Source organism: Notothenia rossii, assembly GCF_949606895.1.
Source record: "Notothenia rossii genome assembly, chromosome: 1".
NCBI lineage: Eukaryota > Metazoa > Chordata > Actinopteri > Perciformes > Nototheniidae > Notothenia > Notothenia rossii.
This window is the reverse complement of record NC_136912.1, coordinates 10,558,223-10,581,861: the sequence shown is the minus strand read 5'-3', so window position 1 is coordinate 10,581,861 and position 23,639 is coordinate 10,558,223. Positions and strand designations below refer to the sequence as shown.

At 41.4% G+C, this 23,639-nt stretch overlaps 1 protein-coding gene across 1 annotated transcript in view; it reads left to right on the top strand.

Moving 5' to 3' along the window:
• The window catches only part of mad1l1 (mitotic arrest deficient 1 like 1), a 77,419-nt gene extending 54,437 nt beyond the window's left edge, over positions 1–22,982 (top strand). The window contains exon 16 of the mRNA XM_079691312.1: positions 22,435–22,982. Coding sequence (XP_079547438.1) covers positions 22,435–22,584 — 150 coding nt within the window. The 3' untranslated portion in view covers positions 22,585–22,982. The remainder of the gene's footprint in view (positions 1–22,434) is intronic.
• Positions 22,983–23,639: the final 657 nt, after the last annotated feature.

Here is a 23,639-nt window from a genome sequence, read left to right as displayed (position 1 = left end):
CATCTATGAATAAATGAAAAAATCAGGGAGACATTTCTTCCCTGTGTGTGTACGAGTCTCAGCGATGCATGATTTCCATAAGCTGCAGAACACGTCTGCTCAAATCTGGTATCTGAAATTGCCAACCCATTATTACTGCGGATTCACAATCTTTATAGAAAAACTCATCTGTTGCTGAACTTCTTAACATTCAAACAACAACATCTTGTTTACCAGCTAAGCTTGTTTTTGTGTGGAGCCCTATCTGAAATGCATAGCATGTTGTGTATTAAGTTCTGGCTGAAAATCCGCCTGCATAGAAATGTCCTTTTTCTTCCTCACAACGTGTTGCTTGGAATTCAAATGGTGAAAACTTGCATGTGATTCCTTCGGCTTTATTTTATTTTACAAAGAGGTCAGCATATTTGTATCCTCTAACTAGCTGTTTAATAAGCTCCCCGTTTCTTATAAAAAGTGACATCCAGGACAGAGCATATGCTTCTCTCTATTATAAAAATGATAGTTAAAGACCAACAGTGAAGGAATATAATAATAATAATATAATACATTTATATATGATGAATAGGAGTGGACCCAGTACTGACCCCTGGGGGACACCCAGTGAAATAGCACTTTCTTGTGACTTGTGATTACAGAGTTGTACAAACTGTTGTCTGTCAGTGAGGTATGATGAGAACCAGGAGAGTGCAACACCAGTGATCCCAATGCCAGCCAGGCGGTCCAGGAGTAGTGGGTGAGAGATGGTATCGAATGCAGCGCTGAGGTCAAGGAGAATGAGTATGGTGAGAAGTCCGGAGTCAGCTACACGGCGGAGGTCGTTGGTGATTTTAACCAGGGCTGTTTCAGTACTGTGTTTTTGGCGGAAACCAGATTGGAAGGGTTCATGGAGGTTGTTTGTGTCAAGATGGGACTGAAGCTGTGCGGCAACCACCCTCTCAAGGGTCTTGGAAATGAAGGGTAGGTTGGAGAAGGGCCTGTAGTGGTTTAGATCGGCTGGGTCAGTACCGGGTTTTTTGAGGATGGGAGTGATTGCAGCCAGTTTGAGGGAGGTGGGTACAATTCCAGAGGTGAGGGAGGAGTTAATTATGTCAGTGATCATGGGTGATATGGCTGGTAGGCAAGCCTTGACCATAGTGGTGGGAAGAGGATCAAGCTGAAAGGTGGTGGTTTTAGCTTTACGGATGAGCTCTGAGATAGTGTATTCCGATGCTGGGGTGAAGATGGAGAGGGAGCTGACGAGTGATGGACCAGTGGTAGCCATCCAGGGTGGATCACTTGAGGAGATGCATGCTGAGGCCAGCTCTAGGTGAATGGTGTTAATTTTGGAGTGAAAAAATTGCAGAAAGTCAGTACATTGGTCAATGGGGATATCTGGAAGGAGGCTTTGAGGAAGCTGAAGTAGGTGACTGACTGTGGAGAAAAGAACTCTGTTGTTACCAGTGCTGATGAGGTTGGAGTAATATGAGGACTTTGCATTGGAAAGCGCGTTCTTGTAGAGGTGAAGGTGATCAGAGTACATTTGCGTGTGAACTGAGAGTCCGGTGCTCTTGCACAGCCGCTCCAGTCGGCTGCCAGTTGTTTTGAGCTGACGTAGCTCAGAGGTGAACCAGGGGGCAGAGTGGGTGAATGAAACTTTGTGAGTTTTCAGGGGAGCCATGGCAGTGAGGGAAGAGGAGAGACAGTTATTATAGTGATTCACCAGGTCAGCAGGGTGGGTGGATGTTGGAGGATTGGGGTAGGAATTAATCAGTGGTGAGATCTGTGGGGTTAATGTGTTTAATGTTTCTGAAGGTGATGGACCGTTGTTCTTTGGCTTTGGAAAGGGGGGCATGGATATCAAAAATTACAGCTTTATGGTCAGAAATTGGGAATTCAATGACAGCAAGGTTAATGGGAGTGATGCCAGTGCAGCAGAGTAAGTCCAGTATGTGACCTTTGTTATGTGTTGGGAGGTTGACATGTTGTGTGATATCGAGGCAGTCCAGGAGTGAGATGAAATAATTTGCAAAAACCTTGGATGGGTCGTCAATGTGGATGTTAAAGTCGCCTAAGAGGATAACAGTAGGGGACATTGCACATACAGATGTTAGTAATGATGAAAATTCAGTGAGAAAAACAGCAGAGGGCTTCGGCGGTCTGTAGATGGAAATAATGATGATGATGGGTTTGGGGCCAGTGAGTTTTACAACTAAGCATTCAAAAGAGGAGTGATGGGGAACAGTGACAGCAATGACTTTAATGTTTTCACGGTGCAACACAGCAAGCTAGATCTCTTCATTTTGCTCTCAAAGTGCACCAGATTGATGCTTTTAACTTCAATATTTAAAAGTCTTCCCGGGGGAGCTTGCCCCCGGACCCCCCTATGTGAGGTCCACACACCACCTATAAAAATAGCACTTTAACCCTGCTTACACCTATATGCCGTGAGCTGATTATCGAGCCTTCATTGCAACAGTCGTGGGTACACTGTGTATATGCGTAGGGAGTGTTGCAGTAGAAAATTCCAATGTAGCGACCGGTACATTAATGGGAAACCCTAAATGTTTGAGCACCCTCTATGAAACGTCAAGCTACCCCACAGCACCCCCAAAATAAATCTCTGGCGCCGCCACTGAGCCTGACTATTTGTGTTGGGGGGGCCCGACTTTTTTTTTTCTCCAAAGGGGGGGCCTGACAGAAAAAGTTTGAGAACCACTGTGTTAAACAGACATAGTTTAAGACAGGTAAGTTGTGCGTATGTGGATGCTTTAGACATGGGGGATAACACACTGTGATTGACAGCACGGGCAGTGCGAGGGGGGCGTGGCTCAGTTGACCAGAAAGAGCGGATTGTTTTGTTATTGCTGTGTTTTGTGTACTCAAAGTTTCGTCCAGATCCACTGTGAATGTATCTTGGTCGTTTGAGAATAGTATAGTGTCGGGCAAGCAGAGCTGGAGGGGTCCTGGAGTAAGACCGGAGACGTAGCAGCTCCGTTGCAGAGTAACGCAGCGGAGGAGACGTGCTCGTTACCGTGAGACACAGAGCACTCCATATGAGCAGTTTAAAAATCCACATGATGAGTTAAAAACAAAAACAATGTAATCCAGCGGTTTGATGATCCAAGTGTTTGAAGTGAAGCGACAAACCTGCACTGCTGAGGCGGACGAGTAGTCGTGTTGGTTGTAGCCGCATGTTTTCTCTCGAGACGGAGAAACCAGACGTGTGGCGCTGGGGACGAGTGACAGGTTAGCCGGTAGTAGCTAACCTGTGTGGGGCGGCCTTCGTGTTGGCAGCAATCCACAGGGGGATATTTGCACCCAGGAGAGCTGGCAGAATGGCAGCGGACAGATCCGAACAGGTGTGCTTTGCAGGGCGCACCAGATCAGGCTATGAAATAGAAATAGAGTGTACCGGCGCGGCTAGCTTCAAGCTACCGAGTGACAGCACAGTAGCACTAGCGCCTGTACGGATTGTTAAACGGCTAAATTAATCATCACAATCTTAGATGGGACAGACGGGTTTGTAGCTGACGGATTTGGAGTTCAGTTGCACAAGACAAAATTCAACAGAAACAGCATGAAACAGCACGAAACAATCGACAGACAACGGAGGAGGCGTGGCAGCAACTTGCCAGCAGTCCCTCACTTCCGGAAAATGTGAGAAAAAAATTATACATTAATTAATGGCTTTTCTGGGAGCTTAAACCACCAAGTATTCATTTATAACACATCTTTGGATAATGTTAACTTTATTTAAATATTTAGAAACTGAAGTTGAAGAGATAACTCCATGTTTTATTTATTTATGGAAGTGAGAATCAAGTTGATCAGTCGTTCAGTAAGCAACTTGCTTAATGTTTTCCTTTTTGATACATATAGTCATTGTTTTTATCATTAAGAAGAATGCTTTTAAAGCAGTGAACAAATATCTGATTAGAATATAAATATGAATATAAATTGAGTTGATTAAATGATTATCCTATCTCTTTCTCTCTCTGACATCCTCCTCCTTCCGAACGCAGAAAAAAAAAGCCAAAATCTGCATTTAAATTGAAAGCTATTCATCTGCATACTTCTGATTATTCAATTAATTTGCCTTCTGTTTTTTCACCCCCACCAATCAGCCGCTACGCCATGCATGCACAGGAATGGTTTATTGTTGTTGTTGATGGTGCTGTTTGTGGGACAGTGTGGAGAAAAAACAAAAAGAGGTGGAAATCTTAAGAGGCAAAACTGTAAATGAGAATTATTGTTGAACTTCAATGCAGCATACCTCAGCACAGAGATTAATAGAGATACATATATGCAGCAGAGGGAGGTGAAAACCTGACAGAGAGGGGGAGTAGGAGAAGAAACTCCCCTCATTAGCGGGAGAGAGCGAAGACAGAGGTCAGCTGATCTGTGAACTGCATGTCACCACCTTAATAAAGACCCATCCGTCACGTATACACACACACACAGTGGGAAGCATCTATTCTAACAGTACAGCTACAGTCGTGTCTGTAAAGGTTCAGTGAAGCTGTCTTTAAGCATTTCATGAAGGCATGAAAAGGACTGCTGGAGTTAAAATATACATTTTTTTCAGAGTGGTGATTGATCATGATCTTTGCAGCCTGGTCACAGTACTTGTCTTGCCAGTCACAGAAACACATCATAGAAACGGCTCATCAAATGGAAATGAGAACGCAGAGAGGTTTTGCAAGTTAGACTAATCAAAACAGCCAAGGGCAGAGAGTGGCACTGCAAGAATATGATACTAACAGGCTTACACAAGCAGAGGCTTTCTCTTTTAAAGATGAGAAGACGACTTGTTTTCTATTGATTATATCGTGTTTTAAAAAAAAAAGAAGGAATTCCTAATTAGTAGTGCATCAAAGCTTGGCACAGTCTGTTAAACTAATGGGATTGGAGAAGGTTGCAAGAAATCAGATGTGGTTACATATAAATGATAAATAAGTAATGTAATTGCATCAGAAGTGGTGTGGGAAGAAAGAGTTAATTAAAGATATTAATACGAGGTCAAAAGTTAATATTCATTTCACCTATGACTATAATGAGAGAGAAAAAACCCACTGCTATTAGATCAACATATAATCATTCGAACCACAATCGGGCTGTATCACAGCATGGCACAATGAAACATGTTTCTGAACAATTAGAAAATGAAACCCAACTTTAGAAAGAGGGATATGAGGTGTTGCCCCTGGGAACGCTGTGATGTGTGGATAAGAAGAGGGGGTGTGGAAAGAGAGAGAGAGAGAGGAAGAGATAGTTGGGGATGATTGATGACTGGAGTGGTAGAAAATATATTAAGAGTTCATTCTTTATTCCTCCACGATAGCTCTTGCCTGAAGCATTTTTTTATTTACGGTTTTCCGTCAGTACGTTCGTCCTTCCCTTTCTCATGAGCGCGATATATCATGATCTCCCTCAGAGAATTCCTTAAAATCTAGCACAAATGTCCGCTTAGACTCGAGGATGAACTGATTTGGTTTTGGTGGTCAAAGGTCACGGTCATCTAACGATGTGCATCTCATTTTTATGGACCCGATATCTCAGGAACTCAATCATTTGAATGCTTAAAGAGGCCCTGTTATCGTTTTGGGGTTTTCTCTTTCCTGTAGTGTGTTATATTGGTTTGGGTGAATGGTCTGCAACGGCTAACATCCTAGTAAATGGCAAAAATGAAATAAAAATGGGACATCTCTAAGCGGTTGACCAATCACAACAGAGCCGGCCAGCTAACCAATCAGAGCAGACTGGACTCTGGTTTCAGACAGAGGGTGAAAAGAGGTGCTGCAGCACAAGCAGTATATGAAAAATAAAGAGCTTTCTGAAAATTGAAGCATGGAGACATGTCCCAGTAGAGACACAACATACAAATATGAACCTGAAAATGTGCTTAATATTGCCCCTTTTAAAATGTAATTTGATATTACGCACCTCCATGAATGGAAACTGCTTCTAGATGAGTTTGCAGAGCCACTTCGAGGTAGTTGATAAATAAAGGCCAGTCTGATATGTGCCGAAATCTTTTGGTTATAAATAATATAAGATCAAGTAGGATTAACAATGGAGGAAATCTTACGAAAAAAATATACACAGCTAATTTCAAGGTCAGGAAAAACAGCCGATATCGTTGCCTCTTACTCTATCAGTGCGCTGGCAGGAAGTGTAGTGGCCGATTATGCAAAAAGGAATGTTCGAAGGTCACTTAGTCTATGAGGCGAATTCGAGTATTGACTCGCGTACGTTTAAGAAATACCTTGCTCGTTCCATTCAAGTGCTGTATTAGAAAGTTCCATTGATCAGCGGGCGGGCCACTACCGCCTTGCAACATTTGCACGGCTTTTAAATAAAACAAACTAAACAAATCCGGCGTACGGATGTGTGTGGTCAAAAACTTTTTCCGACTTCCTCTCTAGACTTCCTGCTGTGTCACGCTGGCAGCGTCATTTATACCTGAGAATGCGCACTACATTCTGCTTTCTATGAATAATAACAAAACATAAAACTTGAGTTGTCCATAAGCTAAACAAAACGGTATAATTATAATTCATAGTTCTTCAGGTCATTTGAGTTAACTTAAAAGAATATCCAATTGGCTCACCAAAGCATAAATAAGTACCATAAGATAATGTGCCTATATGGCTCTTGCAGGAAGACAAAGGCATTTTTTTTGTTTCTGCTTCTCATGTGCATGTTTCGGTCTCAGGGCGTGAGTGCACACCTTTACTCTGAACCCCATCTGCTCTCTGAGAAGGAGAATGTTTGTGATTCAGCACGCAGCCCCTTGGTTGGATGAGGTCACCATAAAGCCCCGCCCTGCATCTCAAGACAGGAAGCATCGATTTCCTTTAATTGGATAGACATGAAAAGAGGGGATGAATGGGGAAGCTCTCCTCCTCTCCATTGTTGAGCTCTGTCCTTCTTAGATATGAAAGTTAGTCTCGTTAGATTCTTACCCGTGATCCCGGAGAAACAAAAAAACTTTTGGTCTGTCGGTTGTTGTGAAACTGAAACTGGTTATTACTTTGTCCTCACCTTGCATTTTCTTCCTGCATCTCATTCGCTCCGCAGGATTGAGAAAAATCCAGTTGTTTTTAAAAACAGAAGCTTATTGTTCTCAAAAAGGTCAGACATTGTTTAAAACACTTTATAGTGAAGCGTGAATATGCAAATGAGCATTGATAAGGTCAGTATTTGAATTAAGCTGATTTCAAAGAATCTTCCCCTGACCTTCTATTAACTTGTTTTTCTGACAATAAGGATACGTGAGTAAATCTAACAAGTGTTAGCCTGCAGTGTGGCCCTCTGAGTCTCATGCTCTGCTTCTCTTTAAGCCATAAAATCTGCTTTTTATTACACATTTTAGCCCTCATGTAATGTATGATGTTTGATTTTAATCAAAAACATAATTCAATAGGTTAGTAAATCTTGCCTTAATGGTAGTAACAAGCAGCAATGACTCAACCACTCCATCTGTACTCCATTGCAAGATGGTTCCACTGTACGTGAACAGAATAACACAACGTTAGCGCCAAGTACTTCATTAAGCAGATTAGCCAATATAAGTACAGCTTCATTTACAGTAATTTAAAGAGCCAGGTGTGGGCCCTCTGTGAGACATTACCAGAGCTAGCATGGTGATTGCATTAGCGTATTCATTACAACAAGTATGCACTTGTATATGCTAGAAACTATCAATCAATTGAAAAACACTTTTTCCACCTATTTTATTCTGTCCCTTATGAGAAAATGTACAATATATTCAACATGTTTCCCCACATAACTTCAGCTCTAATACCTCGATCACTGGTTCTCAACCAGGGGTCTTTGAGGGATTTGAGTTCCCCAGAAAGTTGAGCAATACGTTATTTTTTAACATAATAGGCGCGTTCACACCGCAGTACTTTTCCCACTTTAGTTCCGATATAGTTCGGAAATGTCACCAAAAAATTCCGGAACTAAAATGAGTTCATGAGAACCTTTTTACCCCCTTTTCCGTCCCTGCTAGAGAACAGGGACTTTCGTGGGAGAAAAGGGTTCCTGTGTCTGATTGGCTGGGCGGATTGCAAACCGCGCCCCGTAAAACTCCCAAAAGGTTTTGTGAAGCTGCCATTTTATTATCCTCGTATTAGCATTATTAGCATTAGCCCAGCGCACAAACGCAGAGAGACTTACTTATGGCAACACAAAAGAAAACATGGGAGCGGTGGAGATGAGGAGGTGTCGGCGTTCTGGCGATTTACTCGGAAGGCTTCAGTAGAAGCTGCTGGGAGTCCCAGCAGCTTCTACTGAAGCCAGTCCCCAACTCCGGGGACTTCCGGCCGGGGACTTTGGGTGGCAGTATACGCCGTGAAGTTGTTTGCGGCCTGCCAGTAAACCCAAAGCAGAAGAAGAAGAAGTGACGTCAGCGGCTTCATTTGCCTAATCCACCCCCAGGGACTTATTCCGGTGTGAACGCGATCTGTACTTAGTTCATGAGATCTAAAGAGTTCTCATGAACCTTTGTGGGAAAAGTACTGCGGTGTGAAAGCACCTATTGTGCTCATTTTTAGGTTCATATTTGGATTTAGTGCCTCTAGTACAGGGGTCACCAACCTTTTTTAGGATGAGAGCTACTTTTAAAAAAAAATAAAACAAGTCGGGAGCTACTTTTAATCTTTGTTTTGTTTTTTGCAGTGTATATATTTAGCACATTTTAACATTATTATCTGCTTACCTTTAACCTTTGTGTGCTGTTTGGGTCTGTGGGACCCGTTTTCAGTGTTTACTCAAATGAAATGTATTCAATTTAATTATTTTAACCTACATTATTTGGGGGTGGACCTCACATCTTCTAGGGGGGTCCGGGTTGAAATGTTGAAGTTAAAAGCATCAATCTGATACAGCCCTCAACACTCAGATGAAAGGGAGCGGTATACTTTTCAATAATACAAACATCTTTAGAATATGATCACAACCAATAACTAATCATTTAAACCTTTTTTTTTTTTAAACGTTTATTCTTATCTTATGTTACCTAGTTAGCATTCTTTCTTTCTAATAATGCATATTTTACTAATCACTCTCCTTTTAAACCTTTTTTTTTTTTTTTTTACTTTCCTATAGTACACACTGGAATGATTTCTTGCTTTATTTTTTACAACTAGGCTATATTAAATAGATAAAAGTGTGCTCTCTCTGTCTCGCTCGTTCGCTCGCAGAGGCTGTGTGCTCCTCCGTGGCGATGACGGCGTGCGCTAAAAAATAATAATAAACATAGGCTATTTGTAAAGTGGGGGAAACAGGATTTCGAAAAGTGGTGGGGACATGTCCCCAGGGAAATGATGCGTGTGTGTGCGTCAAGTGCAATAAATATATATGCAAGTTGCAACACACACACACACACACACACACACACACACACACACACACACACACACACACACACACACACACAGACAGAGTTAAGCTCTGCCCCTCATGTGTTGTATAGGCTGGCACGACTAGGCTGTTCAATGGGGCTGATGTGTTGTGTAGATTCTGCCAGAAGGAAAATCACGGTCAAACTGCTTATGAAGCGGTGAGGTGCCGCTCCACATTGCTTTTCTTCAACGCTTCTGCAACGCTGGTCCCGCAAATCAAGCAAGAACGTGATTGGTCGATATTCATTGTGGGGGTGGGGGGAGGAGGGGTGTTCGATAGATATAGAGTTGTAGTAAGTATATAGGGTTCGCTATGATTGAGGTTTTGTTTATTCATAGGGTAGATTCTTTTGATTACATTTCCTTTTTTGTTTTGTGTATTTTTTACATTTTGGATTTGCTTGGCGAGCAATTTTTAGGATATGCCCCTGCGGGCGACTCACGTTGCCCCCTGGGGGCGACTCACGTTGCCCCCTGGGGGCGACTCACGTTGCCCCTGCGGGCAACTCACGTTGCCTCCTGCGGGCGACTAAGTGCCCGCGGGCACCGTGTTGGCTACCCCTGCTCTAGCATGACATATTTATGTGCAATATATTCAAAAAGCTCTTTATTTTTCTCCTACTGCCTGTGCTGCATCACCTCTTTTCACCCTCTGTTTGAAACCAGAGCCCAGTCTGCTCTGATTGGTTAGCTGGCCCACTCTGTTTTTATTGGTCGTCAGCTTAGTGATGTCCCAAACACAAGAGAAGCTACTGGTGATTATTTTTTGCAGCTCTGCTTTTTGTTTCAGTGCTGTATCTGTATTTTCCCTCCATGGATTGTCTAAATGTGGATTATGTTAGTATGGAGTTGGGTAGGAGAAACATTTAGGAACAACAAAACATCCCTTGCATGACGATCACTATAATTGTGGGCTTCAGCCTGCAATGTTGAACAATCCTGATGTAGCAGGAAGAAATGTGTGTTTGAGTCGGATCCTTACACACAGTATACATATTGTGTGTTGGAATTGTCCAGATAACCAATAAATATCGTTGAAAAAAATAAGCATTCAAGCATTTACATCAGCTCATTTTCTTCTCACTAGAAACGGGACATTAAAGCAAAAAGGTTGTGATGGTCTCTTTTTCTCTGATACATTCATGACTAGAGAGCTAGCCTTGATCCTACCTTGACGGTATAATATCCGTGTACCGTATCATCTTAAGGTAAAAGAAGCCCGGCTCCGCATCTTAGAAAATAACTCAGCTACAGTAAAGCCCATGTTAGCCGGTGCGGACCGGCAAAAGGTAGGTCCTCTTAGCCGTCCCCCGGCAACTCCCGAGCAGCAGGGAGAATGGGTGACTGTTCAGAAGGGGCATAACGCGAAACCCGCAGGTCCCCACCAACCCGTTCACGTATCTAACAGATATTCCCCACTCAGCGAGACGCCCGCTGAGAAGCCAACTCTGGTTATTGGTAGCTCTATTATGAGACACGTGAATTTAGAGACCGAAGCGTCCACAGTCACATGCATTCCGGGGGCCAGAGCGGGCGACGTTGAGGCGCATCTTAGACTGCTGGCTAAAAATAAACGTAAATACAGTAGGATTGTTATTCACGTCGGTGGTAATGATGTTCGTTTACGCCAATCAGAATGCACCAAACTTAATGTGTCGTCGGTGTGTAGTTATGCTAAAACAATGTCGGACACCGTAATCTTCTCTGGTCCCCTCCCCAATCTGATCAATGATGACATGTATAGCCGCATGTCATCATTTCAGCGCTGGTTGTCTTGGTGGTGCCCAGCAAACAATGTGGGCTTCGTGAATAATTGGACAGCCTTCTGGGGAAAACCTGGTCTGATTAAGAGAGACGGCATTCATCCTACTTTGGAAGGTGCAAATCTCATTTCGGCAAACATTTCAGGGCTCTGTGGACTTAATCCATGACAAACTGGAGTTGAGACCAGGAGGCAGAGTCGCAGTCTTACACGCTTCTCTGCGCTCTCTCCTAGGCAGTCATCCATAGGAATCCCGACCCCAATAAAATACCCAATATTAACGGTGTGTGTGTCTGCCCAAGGACAATTTAAGGTAAAACCTAATAGAGGTGTCATACATAATAACCTAATAAAAGTAAATGTAACAACTACTACAGTGCAACAAAACAGGAAGATTAAATGTGGTCTCTTAAACATAAGATCTCTAGCATCTAAAGCAATACTGGTAAATGATTTAATATCAGATTATAATATTGATATATGCTGTCTCACTGAAACTTGGTTGAGACATGAAGAATATGTCAGCATAAATGAGGCCACTCCACCCAGCCATATCAATACTCATATTGCCCGAGGCACGGGCCGAGGAGGTGGAGTTGCAGCAATCTTTGACTCAAGTTTACTTATCAATACTAAACAAAAATTAAATTATTCCTCCTTTGAAAGCCTCATTTTCAGTCTTACGCATCCGACCTGGAAAACTTTGCAGCCAATCTTATTTGTTACAGTGTACCGTGCACCAGGTCCTTATTCAGAATTCTTATCAGAATTCTCTGAGTTTTTATCAGCTTTGGTACTTAAAACAGATAAAGTAATTATCGTAGGTGACTTTAATATTCATGTTGACGATGATAAAAATAGCCTTACTGTTGCATTTAACTCTATATTAGATTCTGTTGGTTTCTGTCAGAGTGTAAATAAACCAACCCACTGCTATAATCACACTCTTGACCTTGTTCTGACTTATGGTATTGAAATTGAGCAACTATTAGTCAAACCGCATAATCCTGCTTTATCCGACCATTTCTTAGTAACTTTTGAAGTACTGTTACTAGACTACAAAGCATTAGCCAAAAGCTCCTGCAGCAGAAACCTATCTGTTAGTGCTATAGCCAAATTTAAGGAAGAGATTCCACCAATACTTAACTCGATAGCATGTCTGCATGTAGGGGAGGAAACTTATACAAAAAGTACACCACCCCAAATTGATCATGTTGTTGATAGTGCTACAGATGCGCTGCGAATAAAATTAGACTCTGTTGCTCCTTTGAAAAAGAAGAAAATAAAACAACATAGATTAGCTCCATGGCATAATGCCGAAACCCGCAAAATAAAGCAAAAGTCGAGACAACTTGAAAGGATATGGCGTTCCACTAAACTTGAAGAATCTCGTTTAATTTGGCATATTACTCTCAATGAATATAAGAAAGCACTGCGTAAAGCGAGAGCAGCATACTACTCTTCATTAATAGATGAGAATAAGAATAATGCAAGATTTCTTTTCAGCACTGTAGCCAGGCTGACAGAGAGCCACAGCTCGACTGAGCCTTCTATTCCCATAGCACTCAGTAGTAATGATTTTATGTGCTTTTTTAACGATAAAATTGTTACTCTTAGAAACAAAATCAATGACCTCTTGCCTTTGACCAGTATAGTGTTATCAACAGCTCCCGGAAACGTAAGTTCTAATAATATTACACTAGATAGTAAACTAGAATGCTTTTCAGCCATAAACCTTGAACAATTAAATTCAATGATTCTCTCTTCTAAACCATCAACGTGTATCTTAGACCCGATTCCAACTAAGCTGTTAAAAGAAGTTTTTCCATTAATTAGCACTTCTTTATTAAATATTATGAATATGTCTTTATTATCAGGCTATGTTCCAAAATCATTCAAAGTAGCAGTGATAAAACCGCTTCTTAAAAAGCACAACCTCGATCCAGAGGTTTTAGCCAACTATAGACCTATTTCTAATCTTCCGTTCCTCTCAAAAATTCTTGAGAAAGCAGTCGCAAAACAGCTGTGTGATTACTTAAGAAACTATGATTTATTTGAAGATTTTCAGTCTGGCTTTAGAACACAACATAGCACAGAGACAGCTCTGGTTAAAGTCACAAATGACATTCTAATAGCCTCTGACAAGGGACTTGTCTCTATTCTTGTCTTGCTCGATCTTAGTGCTGCATTTGATACTATCGACCATGATATCCTATTGCAAAGACTAGAGCACTTAGTTGGCATACAGGGAACTGCTTTAGGCTGGTTTAGGTCTTATCTATCTGAACGCTCTCAGTTTGTACGTGTCAACGATGAATCTTCCATGCAAACCAAAGTTAGCCATGGAGTGCCACAGGGCTCAGTGCTTGGACCTATTTTGTTCACCCTATATATGCTTCCGTTAGGCAATATTATAAGGAATCATTCTGTAAACTTTCATTGTTATGCGGATGATACTCAACTATATTTATCAATCAAGCCTGATGAAATTAATCATCTAAATAAAATTCAAGACTGCCTCAAGGACTTAAAAACGTGGATGACCTTAAATTTTTTGATGTTAAACACGACCAAAACTGAAGTTATTGTACTTGGCCCGAAGAATCTACGAAACAAATTATCTAAAGATATATTAACTATGGATGGCATTAATTTGGCCTCCAGTGAGACTGTAAGGAATCTTGGTGTTATATTTGATCAGGATTTATCCTTTAACACCCACATTAAATCCATTTCAAGGACCGCCTACTTCCATCTACGTAACATTGCAAAAATCAGGCATATCTTGCCTCAAAACGATGCAGAGAAACTAGTCCATGCATTTGTTACTTCAAGGCTGGATTATTGTAACTCCTTATTATCAGGGTGTACCAAGAAGTCAGTCAAGTCGCTTCAGCTGATTCAAAATGCTGCAGCTCGTGTACTAACCAGAGTTAGGAAAAGGGACCACATTACTCCTGTTCTGGCTGCCTTACACTGGCTCCCTATAGAACACAGGATAGAATTTAAAATTCTTCTTCTCGCCTACAAAGCCCTTAATGGGCAGGCGCCATCTTACCTTAAAGAACTCATTATACCCTATTGTCCTACTAGGGCATTGCGTTCCAAGAATGCAGGGTTGTTGGTTGTTCCTAGAGTCTCTAAAAGTACAATGGGAGCCAGAGCCTTTTCTTATCAAGCTCCACTTTTGTGGAATCAGCTTCCAGTTTGTGTTCGGACGGCAGACACCCTATCCGTTTTTAAGAGTGCGCTTAAGACCTTCCTTTTTGATAAAGCTTATAGTTAGGGCTGATTAGATTCAGCCCCTAGTTTTGCTGATATAGGCTTAGTTTGTCGGGGGACATCTTACTTCTTCCTTCTCTCTGTCTATACCTGTGTACTCTCATGTTCCGATTAACCCAGCTTCCCCAAATTTCTTTCTTTTTGGTGTCTATATACGCCGGGATCCGGAGTCATGGATGATCCTGCGGTCCTGTGTCATGGATTGCGAGTCCTGGATCTTGAGTCGTGGCTGGGGTCCTGGATCATAAGTCCTGGATGGATATCCTCGTGGATTCATCTTCTTATTATACACACATGCATTTCAAAACATTTGGACTACCTATGTTGCAAATGTATTATCTTTTCAATTTACACACGGCATCTATTGCACGTCTGTCCGTCCTGGGAGAGGGATCCCTCCTCTGTTGCTCTCCCTGAGGTTTCTCCCATTTTTCCCTTTAAACTGTGGGGTTTTCTCTGGAAGTTTTTCCTTGTACGATGTGAGGGTCTAAGGACAGAGGGTGTCGTATTGTCATACTGATATTCTGTACAAACTGTGAAGTCCACTGAGACAAATGTAACATTTGTGATATTGGGCTATATAAATAAACATTGATTGATTGACATGAACTGATCGATATACATGTGTCCAAAGTAGAGATGTCCTGATCCGATCACTTGATCGGGGATCGGAGCCGATCACGTAATTTTCAAAAGATCGAAATCGGGAGAAAGAAATCGGGGATATGGATTTTTTTATTATTTAAAAAAAAAAAAATGTTTTTATTATTTTTATTTAATGTTACAAAACAAAAATTATCATGTTCACATCTTAAAGGCATCCTGAGGCCTTAGTTTTGGTTTAAAATTACACAACATCATGTATGTGTTGCTTCTTTTGAGCTTGTTTTCATAGACCTGGTTGCTTATTTCTCTCAAATCTGGCAACAGAGTGGGCAGGGCGCAGTGTCTAATAGTAGCAGTAAGCTAACGAGAGGCTACGTTCAGCTGGTGACTCGGGAATCGGGACAGAGAAAATGTCACGAGTTTGGAAGTATTATAAAATTGAAAGTGAAGGCAGTGTAACAGCCAGATGCAATGTTTGCAAGGCGGAGACTTTTAAAAGGAAAGAGAAACTGCCCCAGAACAGTGAAAAGGCCCAAAAAATAACAGCCAAGATAGCTGAATTCATCGCGTTGGATGACCAGCCATTATCTGTTACCTTTTTTTTCTCTTAATGCATTGCATAAAGATCGGATCGGGAAAAATCGGTATCGGCAGATTGTCAAAATCAAATGATCGGAATCGGATCGGGAGCACAAAAAGGTGATCGGGACATCCCTAGTACAAAGCGATCTTTATTATTATTATTATTATTATGTTATTTGCTACCATTTTACTGCCAGTGCCTACACTGAAGGAAACATAAAGCATTATGAAGAGCCAGAAATGCATCAAATGCTGGGTTTGGACTAAAAACGGCTCTGGTTGAAAACATGGCGCTCTGAGTCAAGACGTTGATCGTGGGGGATGTTTGTGTGAAGGCTTTGCACATCTGAGTGATTAAGTTGTTATGCAGTCCTTGTCTATTCTGGTATTCTGCTTTTTCTCTGTCTGTGGAGACTAGCCTGGTTGGAAATGTCTTTAAGTTAGCTCTGATCCCCAGGGTGTCAGCACCTGCTCAAACACTACCTTTGCTTTGTTTTTCACACATTATGAGTCATTGGTGGTGGTGGTGGCTTTAGGGATTTCAGTGTGAGTTGGTAAGCCTAACTACTATAAATTGACATTTGCTACACATCTAGATGTTTTGCAAATTATGAAACCCTTGCTTTGATACTTGGTTCATTTGGTTATTGTAATTATACTTAACTGATTAAAAACTAATTACATTTTTTTTTATCAGCCTCAGATATATTGTGTGTTTACTGCCAATTAGCAAATGTTTGTGTTGCTGCCACAGATAGTGTTATGGTTATGCTCATGTGAGCATGCTTAAATAAGCATTCAGTTTAAGGTAACTGTGCCTAAGACCCCATTTACACGGGAGCAAACATGTAGTTCATGTAATTCTCCATGTCCACTTGTTGCTGATGGTTGTGGTAGAGGAGCTGTAGATTTTGCCCTAACATCTGTAGCATGGTCAGTAGCAGTAGCTACTGACCATGCTACAGCAGTGAGCAGCAGAGGTGGGGAAAGGCGAGGCTATGGCTTCATCGTTATCAGGAAATGATCGTATAGAGGCTTACACACGGAGCCGTTTGGCCCCCCAGAGCGTTCCGTTTGCAGATCTATCCAGCTTGGGACCCGTTATCGTTTGCGGGGTCCATTTCCACGGTTCCGTTACGCCCTTGTGTGAACGAACGGGCTATACGCGAGAGAAAAGTAGCCGATACAACCCGTTTCGTTCTCGTGTAAACACCGCCTAAGCCTAACTTGGCCGATTGCATCGCTAGCAAATCACCTCACATTCAGCCAAACCTCTAGGTCTGACCATTCATTTCTTTATATTATGTACCAATTCAAATACTTTTTTTTTTTTTAAATATAGTGCAGGATATTGGGAAACAATCAAACTTTTAGCTGCAAAGAGGGTAGAGATAACAGTTTTAAAACCGACATGTCTGACTCACGCACATCAGATGTATTCAAACCTTATTTGAAAATATTCATATTTTGTCTTCCCCATAAATCTTAAAAAGAAACTTGCCAAAGTTATTTTTAACTCTCAATGTTTTCCCTTCCCATAGTACTTGATCTTGTCATAGTTTTGAAGGCTAGTCCCTCAGCGTACCTCCTTTCTTTTGACCAGCACTCCTTCTCTATCTGAGACCCAGAGCACCGCTGCTTCACTTCTGAAACCTTTAGTAATCTGTGTAAATCTGTAGAACCTTTGCTCAGACACGTGTGTGTGTGTGTGTGTGTGTGTGTGTGTGTGTGTGTGTGTGTGTGTGTGTGTGTGTGTGTGTGTGTGTGTGTGTGTGTGTGTGTGTGTGTGTGTGTGTGTGTGTGTGTGTGTGTGTGTGTGTGTGTGTGTGTGTGTGTGTGTTGGGACACTTGGAATCTAAATGCTTTGTGGGGTCTCTGGCGTTTCTCCAGAGAAGGAAGCCGTTATCTTCATATTTCTTTCCTGACAAACTGTGGGTGTCCTCGGGTCCCATGGGCCTCGAACAAGTTGTCTCACATAGACAGACACACACACCAAAGTCTGTTCCGTGTACAAACTTGGGCAAGAGGTGTTTAAGACATTGAGATCTCCATGGTAACTGGCCGCAGAGTTTTCCTTTAATGTATGTGTTCCATGTTACCAGAGCCACGGGCGTTCGTAGAGACGTGTGCAAACACTTGTGTGTGTGCCTGTGATGCGAGCAGCAGCCTGAGGATATGGCAGAGCTTTCAGAGGGAACACACCAGGAAGCGTCAGTGAAATAAAGCCGCAGAGTGAGGTGATGAGATGGAGCAATGGAGAGAGTCAGGAGAAAGCCGGTGTGATTAGAGAAGCTGCGCTGCAGTGTCCACGGCAGCAAAGGGAAGATTGATTTTAGAAAGAAAAAAAGACCTTGAGTTTGTTCAACCCACAAACTTACATACTGTTTAGTACGCCAGAAAAATATGAAGTATGCACAGAGATGGAAGAAGAATTCAGATGTTTTACTTAAGTGAAAGAACTAATACAACGCTGTGAAAATACTCCGTTCCAAGTGTTGACTTAAAGCAAGTATAATGAGCAGAATGTAGGTAAAGTACTAAATGGGAAAATGCACATACTAACTCAAAAGGATTCAAATGAAGGATTTTCAAAGATGCCAATTCATTTTCTCTCACAAAGCGGTTTTTGTATGAACTGTTAGCTCGTTTCATTCATAACAAAACATCATTATAAACTCTCAAAACATCATATTTTAGGGAAGCACAGGTTCAATCCCACCTTGACGCCACTGCATTCAGCATGCCGTTGTGTCCTTGGGAAATACACGTCTCCCTAAATTGCTCCAGTGGGTGTTGTCCACAGTATTCAATGTCTTATATACAGTATGTAATGTAAAGCGCTTTGAGCACTTGGAAAAGCGCTAAAATAAAAACCGTGAATTATGAACTAAAAGGTGGAGGGGAAGTATAAAGTGCCACTAAAAGAAAATATGCAAGCAAAGTACAAGTACCTCAAATTTGCAATTAAGAACAACACTTAGCTACATTCTACCACTTAGTACTGTATATACTTTGCATGTGTTTTTTTAAAATGAAGTATGCAAGAAGTACCAGGATGTTGCAGCAGTTATCAAATGGTTGCAATAGATGTATTAAGAAAGTCACTGCTAAAGTCAAAGTGGTTATACTCAACTTTATAAAGCAGATTATTGAGGAAATGTTGCATTATGGGACATGTCGTTTCTTTGAATTCCCAAAACATAATGTTATGACATCACCGTCTTTTCACACATCCAAACCAGAGGAAGCAACTTCTCTTTAAATGAGAAATGATTTCCTAACTTTTTGATAATGAGCCAATTAAAGACAGGAATACACATTTAATCTTGAAGCAGCACCCTGGTCGTGTGTCACGGTGGCCTGGAGGTCTAAGGTGCTTACCACGAAACCGCAACAAATCCTCCTGCAGACCTTCGTTGCATATCATCCTCCTCCCTCCTTCATTTCCTCTCTCCATCACAAAGAGCCGGTTGCCAACAGAAACAAGAAGAGTCAACAGGGTCATAAGACTTGTTTGGCCGTATGAAGAAAATTAATGTTATTAAAGAACAACTTGTATTTATTAGTAGCTTCAACACTTTCCCTATACATTAGGAAAAAGCGACATTCAGCACAGATCTCCCACACCTCTGAATATTGATGTTTTTGTATAAATATGTCTTGACGGTGGTTGCCTGGCCCTCATGAGAGTACATGTGATGTTGCCGTGTGCTTTGGAATTGGAGTATAAGGTATAAATATTTGATTTTATGCAGAAAAAGGCAACGAAAGAAGCAGCCGGTGTAATTAAGTAGACAGGAAGTATAATCAATTGATAGTTTGATAAAGTGTTAATTTAAGTCATGAATTACTCTGGAAGACATTGAAGCAGAATTAAAGAACTCTCATTTAATGCAAATTCAAAAAAATACACCCAATTAAGTCTTTTGAAGTGGAGATTAAAAACAAAATCATCACTGCATTAGATGAATCACCAATTTAAACTGAATTAAGCAGCATTGTTTCTAGTCAGCATTCACTCCAGAGTGGTGCAGGAATAAATCCTCAAACGCAATAATGAGTTAGCATTTCAGCACTTTCAGTTCCCGTGTCTCAAAGTCAATGGGTTTTTAAAGAGCAACTTGCAGGTTAGAGACACCAGTGAATAAATGTGTAGGAAAATGATGAATACACTAGGTTTTCCCCAAAATATACAGAAATATACACTACAGTGACATCTGGCGTCGTTTTAGTAAGACATTTTCACTTCCGCATAAAAAAAGCCTCGGCACGTGACCTCCCGCGTGTGACGTAACATGGGGGAAACAAGGGGGAGAGCGGCCGGTCTAACGTATGAATAAACATGGATCACAATGCTAGTTTTGACACAGAAGAGGTTGAAAATATATATTCGAATGCATATGATTATAATTATGAGCCTGCTAGGCGTCCAAGAGACCAGGAGCAGCCAAGGGTTAGAAGAAATAACGGCCATCGGAGAGAAATTGAGCTGTGGTGTGAGGAGAACCAGTGGAGAACTGGGCAGCTATCTTGGTGAGTGACCGGCGTTAGCATGTTAGCTAACGTCAGTCACATCACAACATTGTAAAGTTAGCAATCATATATCAGGCTATAACTAAAGTAGTATTGATAATATAGTAACGTTACTGGCAGGACTGTTGATACTGATCCATAACAGAAACTAATGCGCAAGTATCAGCCGTATCTCGCGTTACCTAATGCAACTCCACACTACGGTGCTGTGTACCGGAGGAGAGACGCGAGATACGGCTGATACTTGACGATCTGGCGGAGAAAGGTTGTGGAGCCTCCGTTGATATGCCGTTGTAAATGGCTTGATGGAAAGCAGGTGTGTACATTTGTGAGACTTTTAAACTTTACTTACCGCTGTTAACTCACAAAAGTGATGTTAATATAGGAATATTTCTGTATTTTGTCTTCTATCTACACTCTCCCGTTTGCTGTAACAATGCAAATGTCCCCGCTGTGAGACAAATAGAAAAATGTGTATTTCTGATGAATGTTTATTTTACTGAACAAACATCTCTTTAGTATATTCAAAGCTTGTAACGGAGCTTATTTTCATCAATAATCCAAAAAGCCCATTGAGTTTTTCTCAAGTAAACCAGTGCTGTACTTACTTCTAGGTTGACCTACGAAGACAATATTCTGGAGCATTTATTGTACATTTGTTTAAAGAAAAACATTGAAAAAGCAAGTTATTCCTTCAGTGTCTCTCCACTCTACATGTCTCTTTGGTTCAGCGCTGCGCACTGAGCTAGCAAATGTCATTAGTTCAGTTATCCTCTCGCTCACCCCGGAGAGATTTGTCGCCGTTCACAGAGAAAAGAGAACAGCCGAGCTCACCTCCGCCTGTTGTGTGTGAGGAGGCACACTAATTGGTTTATCAAGTAGGAATTACTTTCTACCCCTTTTTTTTTTTACTTTCCAATGTCGAGTTGCTGAAGTCAATTTTGAAAATAATAATGCGGAGCTCATGGGGGATTATTTTCTTTAAATCATAAGTTATTTAGCTCCAAATCTCACTTGAGTGGATGAACATTTACTGAGTTGGACATTCAGTAAAAAAAAGTGTCCATGTGGAAAATGATATAATGGCGTATTAAATCTCAGTGATTTTGTCCTCTGGATATTCTTATTTAAAGGTCCCCTATATACTGTTTTCCATCATTATATTATAGGTCTCAGATATATACAGAACATGTCTCTGATTGGCTGAAACACCAAACAGATCATTGCAGCATTACCCATAATCCTCTCTGTTTCAGCCCTGTTTCAAAAGTGCTGATTCTCTGTCTGTTACTTTAGATGAAAATAAGGAGCCCCTCCCCACGCCCCTCTGAGAGAGATTTGGTTACAAAGAACACAATGGTGCTCTAAGAGGAGATTCAGGTGATGAGGTGGGGGGGAGTTACCTTCGTTGCTGATTGGCTAATGGTTACACAAGACAAAACATTGTTATGACATCATAAAGTGGCCAAAATCTGATCAGCTCATTTTCAGACAGGTTTTTATATAAATGGATCAGGACAAAAAGAGAGAGAATCTTTTTTCCTGAAACTTTCGGAATCTCTTTCCACAGAGGGGACACATGTTGATGTAGAAGAGACATGAAAAAGTGGATTTTGCAGAATAGGAGATTCATTTTTAATTTATTTCCTGGGTATTCCCTTCACGTGTGTTATAATCCTTCTCATGATCCACACACAGATCTGTGTATCTCACACACATTGACACAGGACATTTCTCAGACGTCTCCATATCTCCCCTGCATGTCGTGGGACTCGTCTCCTCGCTGCCTTCCTCCAACGCTTTAATTACTTTATCCCTCGTTTCTCTCATTCCTTTCTCCTTCACATCATCGCCCCGAGCTGCTCTTCATTCCTTTTAATTAATCCACACAGATTTAGACACCTTCACCCTGCTGTGAATGCACACACACACACACACACACACACACACACACACACACACACACACACACACACACACACACACTTTGGCAATCCCCTGTAGACAAAAACTACTTTTAAGTGATCTCACTTCACTTTGAAAGTTTTTCTCTGGAGATGGAATTGGTGGGAAACCCCAGGTTCTTATTGTTTGATATATTGTGTATTGTCTTCTGATGTGTGTGTGTGTGTGTGTGTGTGTGTGTGTGTGTGTGTGTGTGTGTGTGTGTGTGTGTGTGTGTGTGTGTGTGTGTGTGTGTGTGTGTGTGTGTGTGTGTGTGTGTGTGTGTGTGTGTGTGTGTGTGTGTGTGTGTGTGTGTGTGTGTGTGTGTGCGCGCAGGGATCCAATGGGAGCATGCAGCTCATGGAGACGGTGTTCTCCAAAACTCTGGGAGAGATGATGGCTCTTCACCTTCATCACCAGAAGAGCATCCCGGCGTTCCTCTCTGCCGTGACCCTTGACCTCTTCAGTCGACAGACCACCATCTGAAGTAACTCCACTCAGACACGCGGCTGCGAACATATAAAACGGGATGACTTTGTTTTTAAATGTCCTGTGTTTTTATTTCTTTTATTCTCCGTCTCGTGTGATCATATTCACGGGTGTTTTCTCCACAGCTCTGACATCGTGCAGTCGGCTGTGATGTGGAGGTTTTGTTTGATGACTTCCATCTTGTTTTCAAAAACGCTAAGAAAACACCTTCCCTATTTGTACGCTGAATATTTCATCAATGAACCTTTGAGAGATACATTTTCTTTTCAACAGGACACGAATATGATGACACAGACGCTACTGATGTTTGGATGTAAAGCTTTTTTATTTTTTTGCTGTGGGACTGTTGTGTAAACTTCACACCAAGTTAAATAAACACAGTGTGGAGAAACGTGTGTGTGTGTGTGGGTTTCTGGATCTACAGTAGATTTGGCATGGTCTTAAGCAAACTCATTTTGTATGCTGTATTTTGTATCTTCCATCTTTTGGCCTCCTTAACGTTGTACAAAGATTGTTTTAGGTTTAAGGTTGTTTCTACTACAAGAGACAATAAGTGTGGAGGTGAAATGAAACTACAGAGACAATAGTTAACCTTTTCTCCTATTCAAATGTTGGCCTACCATTTAAGTAGTCCCAAGTTTTCAGTGTTAAAACGCAACAAAGAATAAGAAATAAAGAGTCTGTAAGTGGATCTATTGTGTGCTCTGTTTTCCTCAGTAAGCCTGTTTCCGTGATGAACGCAAAAGTTAACAAATAATTACAACATCTGACAAGTGAACATGTGACCCGCTCTATCGAAATCAGTCGGAAGTCGCAAAGGCTCATTTCGAAATAAACATGGATTTGCGTAAAAAAAATAGTTTTTCGGGGTTCGGTTTTTATTTTTATTTTAAATAAACAAAATCTTGGCTTTCAGAATATTAAACTTTTATTTCCAAAATCACACAATAAATACATTTTTGAAGCTTGTAAAGGGAAGATGACAGCTCTCACTCACACCCTGCTGTTCCGCAGCGCTGCTTCCCCTCCCTCCGGCTGACATTATGAATGTA